At 42.8% G+C, this 16,861-nt stretch overlaps 2 protein-coding genes across 4 annotated transcripts in view; both read left to right on the forward strand.

Moving 5' to 3' along the window:
- Window positions 1-10,112, forward strand: part of LOC115223284 (protein RRP5 homolog) — a 50,283-nt gene extending 40,171 nt beyond the window's left edge. For all 3 annotated transcript variants that reach the window (XM_029793792.2, XM_036512195.1, XM_036512196.1), the window contains 5 exons: window positions 1,200-1,267; window positions 1,803-1,889; window positions 6,661-6,867; window positions 8,764-8,901; window positions 10,075-10,112. In XM_029793792.2, coding sequence (XP_029649652.1) covers window positions 1,200-1,267; window positions 1,803-1,889; window positions 6,661-6,867; window positions 8,764-8,869 — 468 coding nt within the window. In that variant the 3' untranslated portion in view covers window positions 8,870-8,901; window positions 10,075-10,112. The remainder of the gene's footprint in view (window positions 1-1,199; window positions 1,268-1,802; window positions 1,890-6,660; window positions 6,868-8,763; window positions 8,902-10,074) is intronic.
- On the forward strand, window positions 9,498-15,779 carry LOC115223121 (protein RRP5 homolog). Its single transcript, XM_036512109.1, has 5 exons — window positions 9,498-9,554; window positions 10,075-10,143; window positions 12,522-12,706; window positions 14,740-14,908; window positions 15,765-15,779. The coding sequence occupies exons 1-5, from the start codon at window positions 9,498-9,500 to the stop codon at window positions 15,777-15,779; spliced, it is 495 nt and encodes a 164-aa protein (XP_036368002.1).
- The last annotated feature ends 1,082 nt before the right edge of the window (window positions 15,780-16,861 follow it).

Below are 16,861 nucleotides of genomic sequence, written 5' to 3' on the forward strand. Positions count from 1 at the left end.
TACGTCCCTGTCACTTAGCGGTTCGGCAAAAGAGACCGATAGAATAAATACTGGGCTTACAAAGAATAAGTCCCGGGGTCGATTTGCTCGACTAAAGGCGGTGCTCCAGCATGGCCACAGTCAAATGACTGAAACAAGTAAAAGAGTATTATTAATGCAGCAAGCTGGCAGAATTGTTAGCACGCCAGGTGAAATGCTTAGCAGCATTTTATCCATCTTCACATTTTGGGTTCTAATTCTGCCAGGGACAACTCTGCCTTCCATCCTTTCAGGGTCGATAATGTAATCAACTAGTCCCCTCTCTTAAAATTTCAGGCCTTGTGCCTTTAGTAGAAAGGATCATCATCATCAGCATTTAACGTCCGTTCTCCATGCTAGCATGGATTGGATGGCTCGACCGGGGAGCTGGGAAGCCAGGAGGCTGCACCAGGCTTCAGTCTGATCTGGCAGTGTTTCTACAGCTGGATGCCCTTCCTAACGCCAACCACTCCGTGAGTGTAGTGGGTGCTTTTTACGTGCCACCTGCACAGGTGCCAGGCGAGGCTGGCAATGGCCACGATCGGATTGGTGCATTTTACGTGCCACTGGCATGGAAGCCAGTCGAGGCTCATTATCATAATAATAATAATAAATTAAAAAAATTTTTTTTTAAGGCCGCAAGCTGGCAGAATCATTAGTGTACAGTGCAAAATGATCAGCAACATTTCATCAGTCTTTTATGTTCTGAGTTCAAATTCCACTGGGGTCAATAAAGTAAGCACCAGTTGGTACTTACTTTATCGAAAGGCGGCGAGCTGGCAGAAACGTTAGCACGCCGGGCGAAATGCTTAGCGGTATTTCGTCTGCCGTTACGTTCTGAGTTCAAATTCCGCCGAGGTCGACTTTGCCTTACATCCTTTCGGGGTCGATAAATTAAGTACCAGTTATGCACTGGGGGTCGATGTAATCGACTTAATACCTATGTCTGTCCTTGTTTGTTCCCTCTATGTTTAGCCCCTTGTGGGTAATAAAGAAATAGGTACTTACTTTATCGACTTACTAATCAAGTTACCCCCACCTGCAAAACTGCTACCTTTGTGCTAAAATTTGAAACCATTATTATTGTTGTTGTTATTATTATTATTAACATACGTGTTGGCTCGATTAAATATACACTTTTCCCAACAAATATCTCACCTTGCTTGTTATTTCCATTGCAGCACATGAACGATGTCTTCAATTGGGATTATTACAAAGTTGGTGACACACTGTTTGTCCAGTATGTTCGGTAAGTCAGAACTACTTTCTCTTCTCTTGTTTGGGTAATGATGGCTCATTAATATATTGCTTTATGTTACAGAGATCAAATACCTCAGCCAAATAGCCACAATGTTGAAACATACGTGGGGAATAGAATATATAGAGCTGTGTTTGCCATAATTTCTCCTACATTTGCTCTGTATATCATAACTAGTAATACTTAAGTAGTAATAACTTAACCACTATACTGGAAGCAGATAGGATGGGGATAATCTGTAACCTCAACAGTAGCAGTCCTACATCTAACTTTTCACACACAATATAACACGCACACACACACACACACACACACACACATATATATCATCATCATCAAACATTCATTGTCCATGCTAGCATAGGTTGGACAGTTTGTCATTTTTTTTTTCTTTTTCTGACTAAGTATATCTAGGACTACATTATCCAATATGTTTTTATTAAAAGATAAAATGACGTATTCAATGTTCAATTCATTCATTTATTTTTTTTTGTTTTTTTGTTTTCTATTCTTTCTGTTATTTTAGACGTATCAATTGTAAAAATATTGTCAAACTGTATGAGCCAGTCACACAAATCGCACGGCTTACAAAAAGGTTACAGGAAACTACTAGGTTAGTACCTTCTTTGTCCATTTGATATAGTTTTGACATATACGAGGGTGTAATAAAAAGTTCCTGGCTTTGGGTATAGAAAATACTGGAGAATCAGTTAATGATGATTTTATTCAACACATTCCCCTCTCAGATTTACACACTTATTGCAGCAGCCCTTCAGTTTTTCTAAGACTCAGAAGGCTGGGCCTTAAACCAGGCCTTTCGTGACACCCTTAAAGCCAGGAACTTTCCAGCAACCCCACGTGTGTGTGTGTGTGTATATCATATATATTTCTTTACTGCCCACAAGGGGCTAAACATATAGGGTACAAACAATAACAGACAAAGGGATTAAGTCGATTATATCAACCCCAGTGGGAAACTGGTACTTATTTATCGACCCTGAAAGGATGAAAGGCAAAGTCGACCTCGGCGGAATTTGAACTCAGAACATAACGACAGACGAAATACCTATTTCTTTATTACCCACAAGGGGCTAAACACAGAGGGGACAAACAAGGACAGACATAGGTATTAAGTTGATTACATCGACCCCCCCCCCCCCCCCCCAGTGCATAACTGGTACTTAATTTATCGACCCCGAAAGGATGAAAGGCAAAGTTGACCTCGGCGGAATTTGAACTCAGAAGGTAACGACAGATGAAATACCGCAAAGCACTTCGCCCGGCGCGCTAACGTTTCTGCCGCCTATATATATCGCCGTATATATATCATATAGATAAATGTATGTATTTTGTATACTCTGGAGAATTTCATTAATATGGATGGAAAGAATATACACATCGACCTTTGAATTTGTCTTCTCTCTTTAATTTTATATTCCTGAAGCTCCATCAGAGCTTTAATTGGTTGAGCTGTATAAAGTGGATATCTATATCACTTATTTTTTTCACATTCATTGAAATTTTGAAGCTATGATTAATTCAAAACTATGTGAATAAACAGACACAGGCATGGCTGTGTGGTAAGAAGCTTGCTTCTCAACCACATGGTTCCAGGTTCATTCCCATTGTGTGGCATCTTGGTCAAATGTCTTCTAGTATAGCCTCGGGTCAACCAAAAGCCTTGTGAGTGGATTTGGTAGACGGAAACTGAGAGAAGCCCATTGTGTGTGTATGTATGTGCGTGTGTGTATATTTATGTGTGTGTCTGTGTTTGTCCCACTGCCGTTGCTTGACAACCAATGCTGGTTTGTTTTTGTCCCCGTAACTTAGTGGTTTGGCAAAAGAGACCAATAGAATAAGTACTAGGCTTACAAAGACTAAGTCCTGACTAAGTTCTTCGACTAAACCCCTTTAAGGCAGTGCTCCAGCATGGCCGCAGTCAAATGACTGAAACGAGTAAAAGAATAAATAAATAAGGATTGTATTTGAAAGAGTAATCTGAATGCTAAAGGGTTAAACCAGCTCCCTTTTTTAAACCATCAAAATTTCATGTTTAATTTATGTTCCAAAGACCAGCCTAAATGATGACAAAATTATTTTACAGAATTTTTCATTATTTTCAAAATCCATTAGAAAAAAAAAAGTGTTTCAACAGAAATATGATAGCGACCAGATTCAGCCCAAATATTCTGTTTTATGTTTAAAACCAGCCAGATCTGGCCTCTCACACCTCCCCTACAATGTCATTCTAAAAGTTAGCAATGATGCTGTTAGCATCTCAAAGTTACGAGATAATGCATGATTAATTCAAAGCAATGTGAATAACTAAGCGTTACATTTAACCTTTTCATTACCAACCCGGCCAAAACCGCCTCTGGATCTGTAGTACAAATGTCTTGTTTTCATAAGTTTTGAATTAAAATTTTCCACCTATCCTTAGTCACAATTTATGTTCCTAACACTAGCTTAATGGTAACTAAGTTATTTTACTAAATGCTTTGTTATATTTAAAATTAATTGAAAGAAACACAGAGCATTTCAACAGCAACATGGTTACAAAAGGGTTAAAATATACAATAGAGAAACAATTCTTAACCCTTTCGTTACCAACCCGGCCAAAACTGCTTCTGGCTCTGTAGTACAAATGTCTTGTTTTCTTAAGTTTTGAATTAAAATTTTCCACCTATCCTTAGTCACAATTTATGTTCCTAACACTAGCTTAATGGTAACTAAGTTATTTTACTAAATGCTTTGTTATATTTAAAATAACTGAAAGAGACACAGAGCATCTCAAAAGAAATACGGTAATGAAAGGGTTAAACAGAGTAACCTGAATGCTAAAAGGTTGAGGGTACATATGTCTGTGGAATACTCAGCCAGTAACATGTTAATTTCACTGTATTGATCAGACTATTGGATGTTGTTATACATACCTAGTAGCAATGCACTTCCTTTTATTGTTGCAGTTTTTGAATGGTGTCACCCTTCTGGCTGGAGTGGGGGGAAGGTCAATATCCCCCAGCCCCGAACAGAATGCTGGTCTCTTGCAGGGTTCCCATTTACAGCTGAGTGGACAGGATAAAGGATAAAATGCCTTCCCTTGTCATAGTCACAGGGCCGGTTTCTGCCATCATCATCATCATTATGTAACATCTGTTTTCCATGCTGGCATGGGTTGGACGGTTTGACTGAAAAAATAAGGCGGCGAGCTGGCAGAAACGTTAGCACGCCGGGGCGAAATGCTTAGCGGTATTTCGTCTGCGTTACGTTGTGAGTTCAAATTCCGCCGAGGTCGACTTTGCCTTTCATCCTTTCGGGGTCGATAAATTAAGTACCATTTACGCACTGCGGTCGATGTAATCGACTTAATACCTATGTCTGTCCTTGTTTGTCCCCTCTGTGTTTAGCCCCTTGTGGGTAGTAAAGAAATAGGTTTGACTGAAAACTGGTAAGCCGGGGAACTGCACCAGGTTCCGATCTGACTTGACAAGGTTTCTACAGCAGGATGCCCTTCCTAACACCAACCCCTTTTTTTATGTGCCACCAGCATGACACTGGCATCGACCGCAACTATGGTCTCACTTGACTTCACAGGTCTATACAAACACAGTATATTGCCAAAGGTCTCAGTCACCTGTCACTGCTTCCATGAGGCCCAACACTTGAACAGTGCTTATTAGGTGCCACCCGCGTGTGACATTTTTGTTACCCCCTTGATGGGATGCCGGTCCCTTGCAGTAATACTCAACTTCTGCCAGCTGGAGCTACATCAAATAAAGTGTTTTGCTCAAGAACACAATATATTACTCAGTCTGGGAATTGAAACCACAATCTTGCAATCATAAGTGCAACACCCTACCTACTAGACCAGTGGTTTCCAACCTGGGATCTGCGGACCCTGATGGTCCACAAAGGCAGTACTGGGGGTCCATGAACTAAATTCAAAATTTCATATATACATCAAAATCAAATGGTAATGGTAGTTGTGGATGATGCCAGTGCCGCCTGACTGGCTCCCTCTGTTGGTGGCCCGTAAAAAGCACCATTTGAACGTGGTTTGTGCCAGCCCCCTTGCCCCAACAGGCTCCTGTGCCGGTGGCACATAAAATGCACCATCTAAACGTGGTCGATGCCAGTGCCGCCTTGACTGGCTCCCATGCCAGTGGCACATAAAAAGCACCATCCGAACGTGGTCAATGCCAGCCCCTCCTGGCCCCTGTGCCGGTGGCCCGTAAAAAGCACCATTTGAACATGGTTTGTGCCAGCCCCCTTGCCCCAACAGGCTCCTGTGCCGGTGGCACATAAAATGCACCATCTAAACGTGGTCGATGCCAGTGCCGCCTTGACTGGCTCCCATGCCAGTGGCACATAAAAAGCACCATCCGAACGTGGTCAATGCCAGCCCCTCCTGGCCCCTGTGCCGGTGGCCCGTAAAAAGCACCATTTGAACATGGTTTGTGCCAGCCCCCTTGCCCCAACAGGCTCCTGTGCCGGTGGCACATAAAATGCACCATCTAAACGTGGCCGATGCCAGTGCCGCCTTGACTGGCTCCCATGCCAGTGGCACATAAAAAGCACCATCCGAACGTGGTCAATGCCAGCCCCTCCTGGCCCCTGTGCCGGTGGCCCGTAAAAAGCACCATTTGAACGTGGTTTGTGCCAGCCCCCTTGCCCCAACAGGCTCCTGTGCTGGTGGCACATAAAATGCACCATCCGAACGTAGTCAATGCCAGCCCGTCCTGGTCCCTGTGCCGGTGGCACGTAAAAAGCTCCCACTACACTCTCGGAGTGGTTGGTGTTAGGAAGGGCATCCAGCTGGATAAGCACTGCCAGATCAGATTGGAGCCTGGCATGGCCTCCCGAGTTCCCAGACCCCAGTCGAACTGTCCAACCCATGCCAGCATGGAAAATAGACATTAAACGATGATGAGGAGGATATATACACATATGGATAAGCATATTAACCCTTTAGTGTTCAGATTATTCTATCAAACATAATGCTTATTGATTCACATTGATTTGAATTAATCATGAATTATCTCATATCTTCAAGATCTTGATGGTGTAATTACTTAATGTAGAATAACATTGTAGGGCAGGTGTGAGAGCCTGGATCTGGTCAGTTTGAACATAAAACAGATTAACTATTTTGGCCGGATATGGCCGGTTTAAAGGCTAAAGGGTTAAAAGGGGTCCATGGGAAAACTCATTTAAATAAAAGGGTTGGGAACAACTGTACTGAAGCACCCGCCTTCACACATGTTGCTTTGATAAGTAGAAATCCAGTTGATCAGACAACTAAATGCTCATCATTAAAATTTACTTTCTGTGTTTTTCCGCTGAGTAAATGCATCGAAAATGGATTTCGTTCTGAATGTTTTCAGTGAACCAAAAACTGCAAGAATTAGTGATAAAGGTAGTCAGCTGTTTGAAGCAATGGATGTTGATACTACAGACCCCACACTCCCGGAAAGCTCAAAGTCGAGGAAGAAGAAGAAAACAGCAATGAAACGAAAGTCTAATGGTTACATTGGTAGTGATGATGATGATGCTGCCGGTACTGGAAAGAAGTGCAAGCTGGACCTGAAAAGGTAAATTCTGTTTCAAAAAAATAAGAAAAGGTGGTGAGTGAGTGCAAAGCATATTCTTATATTGCATGTGCCTGGCTGTGTATGCTATAAAATTGAATATCTTTATATATAAAAGTCAAGTTGTGTGTCTGTCTCCTACGATTTAGATTCCTAACTACTCCCACATTTTGCGGTGCAGTTTAACCAAAACCGGGTATCTTATAGTCGTGATTCATATCGAGCCCGTCTGAGTATTAGCGCGCGTCTACGATTTTAAAAAAAATTACCATCATTTTTTCCATTTTAATGCATTTTTTTTGCTATTATATAAGGGAAGTAACTCTCTAAAAATGTCTACGATGAGTCAACGATTTAAAAAAAAATTTACCATCATTTTTTTTTCCATTTTTAATGCATTTTTTTGCTATAACTCTCTAAAAATGCTTATATAGTTATTTCCCTTACAAACTCGAGCAACGCCGGGCGATACTGCTAGTTTCATATAATCTAGTGGTTCTCAACCATATTTTGCCCATGCACCCCTTTAATCTCTGTCTCACTCTACGAGACCCCCCACATTAAAAAAAAATCCTATTAAGAAGCTTGCTTCCCAACCACATGGTTCTGGGTTCAGTCCCACTACGTGGCACCTTAGACAAGTGTTTTCTACTATAGCCTCGGGCCAACCAAAGCGTTGTGAGTGGATTTGATAGATGGAAACTGAAAGAAGCCCATCGTGTGTATATATATATATATGTATGTATGTGCTTGTCGTTTGTGTCTGTGTTTGTCCCCCCGCCACCATCACTTGACAACCAATGTCAGTGTGTTTACGTCCCTGTCGCTTAGTGGTTCGGCAAAAAGAGACCGATAGAATAAGTACTAGGCTAACAAAGAATAAGTCCCGGGGTTGATTTATTTGAACAAAGGTGGTGCTCCAGCATGGCCGCAATCAAATGACTGAAACGAGTAAAAAAGTAATTAAGTATTATCAGGAATTATGCTGCGCTGCATAAAATACACTCTGTAAAATGGTTAACAACCAGCCACAGAAACCATGCCGAAACAGACAGCTCCAGCTGGCCAGCTCATGCCAATATGGAAAATGGGCGTTAAATGTTGATGATGATGATGATGTATTAAAAAATTGTTAAAATATTTTGTGTATTGTGTATAGGCGTAGGAGAGGCTGTGTGGTAAGTAGCTTGCTTACCATCCACATGGCTCCGGATTCAGTCCCACTGCGTGGCACCTTGGGCAAGTGTCTTCTACTATAGCCTCGGGCCGACCAAAGCCTTGTGAGTGGATTTGGTAGACAGAAACTGAAAGAAGCCCGGCGTATATGTGTATATATATGTGTGTGTGCGTGTATGTTTGTGTGTCTGTTTGTCCCCCTAGCATTGCTTGACAACCGATGCTAGTGTGTTTATGTCCCCGTAACTTAGCGGTTTGGCAAAAGAGACCGATAGAATAAGGACTGGGCTTACAAAGAATAAGTAAGTCCCGGGGTCGAGTTGCTCGATTAAAGGCGGTGCTCCAGCATGGCCGCAGTCAAATGACTGAAACAAATAAAAGAGTATTTATGGAATTTTGATTTACTGTCGGCTGACTTTTGGCCAACCCTGTATTAATCTCCTTCAGACCTGTCCTTTATGATTATTCATTATACTTTATTTTCTACGTTTAATCCAAAGCACAGATATGACTGTGTGGTTAAGTGTTCACTTTGTAACCATGTGGGTTTGGGTTCATTCCCACTGAGTAACACTTTGGGCAAAGTGTTTTATAATGTATTTCCTTCCCCTACATAATTATTTGTGTGTGTGTGTCGTGTGTGCATCCTGTAGTGATGGGCATCAACTTAATGTCAACAAATACTCAGATCTTGTGTTTTTTCTCTTTTTTTCCTTTCTAAAGCCAATTGAAGTTATGCCTCCTGTCTTCTTCAACTGGGATAATGAAGCCGTTGCCCCAACAACCCAGAACGGTCATGTCAGCAGCAGTGATGACGACGTTGAAATGAGCGAAGACAAGGATGAAGAATCATCTACAGGTGTAAGTATTTTTGATTTGTTTTCTTCATATGCTAAGCCTCACTGAGGGTATGGCAAGGGACCAGGACTTATGGCGCTAAGCCTCACTGAGGGGATGGCAAGGGACCAGGACTTATGGTGCTAAGCCTCACTAAGGAGATGGCAAGGGACCAGGACTTATGGCACTAAGCCTCACTGATGAGATGGCAAGGGACCAGGACATATGGTGCTAAGCCTCACTGAGGGGATGGCAAGGGACCGGGACTTATGGCGTAAGCCTCACTGAGGGGATGGCAAGGGACCAGAACTTATGGTGCTAAACCTCACTGAGGGGATGGCAAGGGACCAGGACTTATGGCGCTAAGCCTCACTGAGGGGATGGCAAGGGACCGGGACTTATGGCGCTAAGCCTCACTGAGGGGATGGCAAGGGACCAGGACTTATGGCACTAAGCCTCACTCAGGGGATGGCAAGGGACTGGGACTTATGGCACTAAGCCTCACTGAGGGGATGGCAAGGGACCGGGACTTATGGCACTAAGCCTCACTGAGGGGATGGCAAGGGACCGGGACTTATGGCACTAAGCCTCACTGAGGGGATGGCAAGGGACCGGGACTTATGGCACTAAGCCTCACTGAGGAGATGGCAAGGGACCAGGACTTATGGCGATTTGCTGTATTTGAGAAGACACATCAAGCTAAGAAAAATTGCAGCCCTCCATACATACAGGCATGTCCTTTATGGTCACGCCTCCACTCCCTCTCCGAGCTGAGAGGTGTTTGTCTTGCAGGGGCCAGTACCACATAAAACGCACTTCTGCCAATGCCACATAAATTGCAATTGGACCAGTGTCATGTAAAAAGCACCCAGCACATTTCGTAAAGTGGTTGGTATTAAGAATGTCATCCAGCCATAGAAACCTTCCCTAAACAGACAATCAGAGCCTGGACAGTGTTCCAACTGGCCAGCTCCATGCCGAACCGTCTGACCCATACATACACACATATAAAGTGTTTGTAAAGTTATTGTGATGTTAACTTGATAAATCAGGACAGACTGACTCCTAACCAAATCTCTTACCTGTTCCTACCTCTAATTGCATCTTCTTCATTTAAATCAATTATTGATCGTTTATACACATCTCCTGTACAAATTATTGTTTTCTTATCTACCTGCAATATTCTTAATTTTACAGAAACTTCTCAAGAAAAAGAAAGCTGCTAGGAAGCTTGAAAAAAAACAGGAAGAAGAAAGGTTATATGAAGTAAGTACATAGGTTGTTTCTCCCTCATGAACCCTTTCTATTCCATTATCTCATAGCTTTCAGATTTCAGTTATGTCATTGTATACTTATAGAATGACATTGTTGGGTAGGTATGAGAGGCTGGATCTGGCAGCTTTGAACATAAAACAAGTAGAATATTTGAGCTGGTTCAACCCTTTAGCATTCAGTGTTTTGAATTAGTCATACATTATCTCATAGCTTTTGATATTTCAGTTATGTGATTGTATAGGCGCAGGAGTGGCTGTGTGGTAAGTAGCTTGCTAACCAACCACATGGTTGCGGGTTCAGTCCCACTGTGTAGCATCTTGGGCAAGTGTCTTCTGCTATAGCCCCGGGCCGACCAATGCCTTGTGAGTGGATTTGGTAGACGGAAACTGAAAGAAGCCTGTCGTATATATGTATATATATATATATATATATGTGTGTGTGTGTTTGTGTTTGTCCCCCTAGTATTGCTTGACAACCGATGCTGGTGTGTCTACGTCCCCGCCACTTAGCGGTTCGGCAAAAGAGACCGATAGAATAAGTACTGGGCTTACAAAGAATAAGTTCCGGAGTCGATTTGATCGACTAAAGGCGGTGCTCCAGCATGGCCGCAGTCAAATGACTGAAACAAGTAAAAGAGTATATTTTTAGAATGACATTGTAGAATAGGTGTGAAAGGCTGGATCTGGCTGGATAGAACATGAAACGAGTAGAATATTTGTCCCAGATATGGTTGGTTTAACCCCTAGCTTTCAGATTATTCTGTCCTTGTAGAATGTTTTTATTGACATTACTTTGAATTAATTATGCAACATCTTTTAGCTTTGAGATTCTGATGATGGGATTGTATGTTTTTAGAATGACAGTCAAGGGTAAGTGTGAAAGGCTAGATCTGGCCAGTTTGAACATAAAACAAAAAGCATATTTGGGCCCTGAAATGGCCAGTTTCATCATCATCGTCGTTTAGCGTCCGTTTTCCATGCTAGCATGGGTTGGACGGTTCTACTGGGGTCTGTGAAGCCAGAAGGCTTCATCAGGCCCAGTCAAATCTGGCAGTGTTTCTACAGCTGGATGCCCTTCCTAACGCCAACCACTCCGTGAGTGTAGTGGGTGCTTTTTACGTGCCACCCGCACAGGTGCCAGACAGAGCTGGCAAACGGCCACGAACGGATGGCACAAGGGCCAGGCAAGGCTGGCAACGGACATGAAACGGGGCGGTGCTGGCAACGGTCGCGAAACGGAAGGTTCTCTTACATGCCACCGGCACTGGTAACACATCTGCAATTTCCATTGATCGATTTCCATTCTGATCAAGTTAAACATGGCCCTCTCTCAGCTTCTGTTTCTGTTTCATCTCATATTCATTCCAGCTGTAACCACTTTACATTAGTTTATAATTTGAATTTACTGGCTGCGAAGGTAAATGCTATGTGGTGTGTGTGGTTCCCATTTGCTTGGCAGATTGCCAGACCGTCATTTAAAGATGTTTTTGTTGAATAAAATTTGTTGAAAATAGCCGCAATAATTATGCACCAACCCAATATTATTATTAAGATGGCAAGCTAGCTGAATCGTTAGCACACCGGGCAAAATGCTTATCAGTGTTTCATCTGTAGCTACGTTCTGAGTTCAAATTCCGCTGAAGTTGACTTTACCTTTCATCCTTTCAGGGTCAATAAAATAAGCACCAGTGAAACACTGGGGTCGATGTAATTGACTCATCCCCCTCCACCAAAATTTCAGGCCTTGTGCCCATAGTAGAAAGGATCATCATCATCACCATCATCACCATCATCATCATTATCATCATTATTATCATTATTATTATTAAGGCAGTGAGCTGGCAGAATCGTTAGCACGCCAGGCAAAATGCTTTGCACCATTTCATCTGCCCTTATGCTCTGAGATCAAATTGCACTGTGGTTGAATGTGCCTTTCATCCTTTCATGGTCAATAAATTAAGTACCAGTGAAATACTGGGGTCGATATAATCAGCTTACCCCCTCCTCTTAAAATTGATAGGCTTGTGCCAAAATTAGAAATTGTTTATAGTATTAATAAAAACAATGATGATGATGATGACCCTTTCTAATATTGGCACAAGGCCTGAAATTTGGGGGTGGTGGGTAGTCAGTTTCATCAAACCCAGTACTCAAGTGGTACTTATTTTATCGACCCCAAAAGGATAAAAGGCAAAGTCGACCTCGGCAGGATTTGAACTCAATAATAATAATAATAATATCGTCAGAAATTGCTGAGCACTGATATTTAGTTTTGTTCTTTTATGTTCCTGAAATCAAACATTGACTAATCATTGTTGCTATCTTCATTATTATTATCCTTAATGCTGTTATCTTGATGACTTCCTTCAGATTGAACGTCAACGGGTCATTGGAGAAAAACTGCCTGAAACTGCTGATGATTTTGACCGTCTTCTCCTCCATTCACCAAATAGTTCTATGTTGTGGCTACGGTATATGGCTTTCCATTTGGAAACAGCTGAGATTGACAAGGCACGATCCATCGCAGAGAGAGCTCTGAAGACCATCTTATTCCGGTGAGATTTTTAGTAGTTCTTTGTACGTTTGTAGCCTATGGTAAGCATTTTAAGGAAGCTGTCCATACTCATAGACAGATTAATACATACAGGCATGATAAGAAGCTTGCTTCCTAACCACATTGTTCCGAGTTCAGTCCCACTGCGTGGCACTTTGGGTGTCTTCTGCTATAGCCTTTGGCTGACCAAAGCCTTGTGAGTGGATTTGGTAGATAGAAACTGAAAGAAACTCATCGTGTATATATATATATATATATATATATATATATATATATACACGTTTACACACACCATTGCTTGACAACCGGTGGTGATGTATTTATGTCCCTGTAACTTAGCTGCTTGGCAAAAGACACTGATAGAATAAGTCCTGGGGTAGATTTCTTCAAATAAAAGACTTTAAGGCAGTGCTCCAGCATGGCTGCAGTCAAATGCCTGAAACAGGTAAAAAAAAATAAAAGAATATATTTTTGTGTGTGTGTGGGTGTAATCTTGGGTACGACTTTAAACTGCATCCCTAGTTTGGGAGTTCCAGAATTTTGAGAAGTGCAGAAGCACGTGTTAGCCACTATTGATCCCAGGTCTATTCTGACCTGTAATAGTAGCACCTGTCAAGATCCCAGCTGTGGGTTAGTTAGCATATTAGGGCTTACCTGCCCCTATGTATGTAAAAACTGGATCCGGTGGACTCTGCAAAAGAAACCTCCATGTTTCAACATCATCATCATCATCATCATTTAGCGTCCGCTTTCCATGCTAGCATGGGTTGGACGGTTCAACTGGGGTCTGGGAGGCCAGAAGGCTGCACCAGGCCCAGTCTGATCTGGCAATGTTTCTACGGCTGGATGCCCTTCCTAACGCCAACCACTCCGTGAGTGTAGTGGGTGCTTTTTACATGCCACCAGCACAGGTGCCAGACGGGGCTGGCAAACGGCTATGATCGGATGATGCTTTGTACGAGCCACCGGCACGGGGAGAAGTGCAAAACAAGTACAGCCATGCATTGTGGAGTGCAGAGAGCATGATGTGGCAAGTAAGACATCTTGATCATCCACTGCATCAGTCTCCATCCCGGGTTGTCTTGACCCGGGGTCTTGTCACTGGACTGAAGATGACCATGAATGAGAGAGCAAGGTTGATGGTGTGCAACCCTTTTTCACTTTAAATGAATTCACTACGCAAGTCATCAGCCATCCTAGGATGACTAGATGGCCCTTGTTGCTCCAACAAACATCTGCTTTCCATGCCAGCATGTGTTGTCCTTATCCATTGTGAGTTCAAATCCTGCTAGGGCTCACTTTGATTCCCTTATCCTTCAAAAGTGAACAGAGCATATACTTGTGTTTATTCAATCATGTCATCAGCCATCCTTGGATGACTAGATGGCTCTTGTCTCTCCAACAAACATCACATATGTATGCATCTATGTATAAGACAGGCTTCCACATAGTTTCCATCTACCAAATTCACTCGCAAGGCAATGCTCAGTCCAGGTCTGTATAGTAGAAGGTGCTGTACTGTGGGATTGAACCTGAAACCATGTGACTGCAAAGCAGGTTTCTTAACCACATAGTCATACATATGTCTAATAGAATTTTTTTTTTCACTTCGGGCATAAGGCCACATGTTTGATTGACCAGACACATGTATCATCATCATTTAACGTCCGTTTTCCGCGCTAGCACGGGTTGGACGATTTGACCAGGGTCTGGGAAGCCAGGAGGCTGCACCAGGCTCCAGTCTGATCTGGCAGTGTTTCTACAGCTGGATGCCCTTCCTAATGCCAACCACTCCGCGAGTGTAGTGGGTGCTTTTTACGTGCCAGGGGAGTCTGGCAGTGGCCACAATCGGTTGGTGCTTTTAACGTGCCACCGGCACCGGCGCTATGCTTAGTAAATGCCTATTTTATTCATTTTTGAAGGATACGGGAATCAAAGTGAGCCCTAGCCGGATTCAAACTCACAATGGATAAGGACAAAACTAATTATTGATTACTAATTTATAGCTTCATTCCTGATTTTTTTTTTTTTTAGGGAAGAGCAAGAGAAATTTAATGTTTGGATTGCTTACCTGAACCTTGAAAACTTATATGGAAACAAAGAGAATCTAAATGCAGTTCTGCAGAGAGCGCTACAGCAAAACCAGCCTCTGAAGGTTTACCAACAACTTGTGAATATATACATAAAATCAGGGAAAATTCAAGTAAGAAATCTTTGGTTTGACTTTTTCGTTACTGAATTCTTGCTAAAATACACTGCCTTTTGCTTTAATTCATCATCGTCGTCATCATTTAGCGTCCACTTTCCATGCTAGCATGGGTTGGACGGTTCAACTGGGGTCTGGGAAGCCAGAAGGCTGCACCAGGCCCAGTCTGATCTGGCAATGTTTCTACGGCTGGATGCCCTTCCTAATGCCAACCACTCCGTGAGTGTAGTGGGTGCTTTTTACGTGCCAGACGGGGCTGGCAAACGGCCATGGTTGGATGGTGCTTTTTACCTGCCACTGGCACGGGGGCCACCAAACTCTAATTGTGGAGGGAACTTGTGGAAGGGGTAGATCCAGGAAGACATGGGACAAAATGGTGAGAAAGGATCTTCAGATGTTGTGTCTCACTGAGGAGATGAAAAGGGATTGGAACTTGTGGCAATTTACCCTATGTGAGAAGACAGGTGAATCTCAGTAAAATCATCCATACATATTGGCATGTCCTTTGCTGGTGCTGGTGCCATGTAAAATGCTCTTGTGTCGGGACCATGGTGAATGCACTCATACTACTACTACTACTACATAAATGTTGGTGGCACGTAAAAAACACCCAGCTCTACTCTGGAATGTGGTTGGCATTAGGAAGGGCATCTGGCTATAGAAACCATGCCAAAACAGACAATTGGAGCTTGGTGCAGTTCTCTGGCTTGCCATCTCCTGTCAAACCATCCAACCCATGCCATCTTGGAAAACAGACATTAAGCAATGACGATGGGGAATTTTAATAAAATAACTTCATTAAACTGGAGTTTGGAAATATAAATTAATATGAAGTTTTTATGGAATGTTTTAGTTTAGTTCACTTTAAGATTGGAAGTCTGTATCATAGATCCATGAGTGGTCTTGGGCAGTTTTGCTATAAAAAAGGTTGAAAAACCCCTGTCTGTCTGCCTCTCTCGCTTTCTCTTATGCATACTAGTATATAGTTACTATGTGGAGGCGCAATGTCCCAGTGGTTAGGGCAGCGGACTCGCGGTCATAGGATCGCGGTTTCGATTCCCAGACCGGGCGTTGTGAGTGTTTATTGAGCGAAAACACCTAAAGCTCCACGAGGCTCCGGCAGGGATGGTGGTGATCCCTGCTGTACTCTTTCACCACAACTTTCTCTCACTCTTACTTCCTGTTTCTGTTGTATCTGTATTTCAAAGGGCCGGCCTTGTCACTTTCTGTGTCACGCTGAATATCCCCGAGAACTACGTTAAGGGTACACGTGTCTGTGGAGTGCTCAGCCACTTACACGTTAATTTCACGAGCAGGCTGTTCCGTTGATTCGGATCAACTGGAACCCTCGTCGTCGTAACCGACGGAGTGCTTCCAAAACAGTTACTATGTCTTCATTTCATGTTGATCCCACCATACGTCACTTCATAAACCTTGCATTAAATCATTATCATCATGATCCAGCGTCCATTTTCCCATGCTTGCATGAGTCAGGCGGAATTTGTAGAGGCAGGTTTTGTTTTGGCCGGATGCCCTTGCTGTTGCTAACCCTCACCTATTTCCAAGCAAGGTAACATTTCTCTCATGGCCAAATACATTATTGCAGAATATTGGAAATAAATAATACAGCTTGTGTGGCTGTCACACTCATTTTACTCAGTTACAACTATCACGTGATGTCAAGCCAAGAAGATACAAACATGGGCTTCATTCAGTTTCTGTTGGCTGAAACAGTCACAAGGCCTTGGTCAGCCCCAGAACTCTAGTTGAAGACACTTGCTCAAAGCAAAGCACCATGCAATGAGATTGAACTTGAAACCATTTAGTTGGGGAAAAAAGCTGCTTAACCACATGGCTTATGTCACAACCCTTGCTTGTGTCACAGCTCCTCAGTTTACTGTAGTCCAGATCATAACCCTGCAACAACAGCATACACACACATCCAACACA

Source organism: Octopus sinensis, linkage group LG22, assembly GCF_006345805.1.
Source record: "Octopus sinensis linkage group LG22, ASM634580v1, whole genome shotgun sequence".
NCBI classification, from domain to species: Eukaryota; Metazoa; Mollusca; class Cephalopoda; order Octopoda; family Octopodidae; genus Octopus; species Octopus sinensis.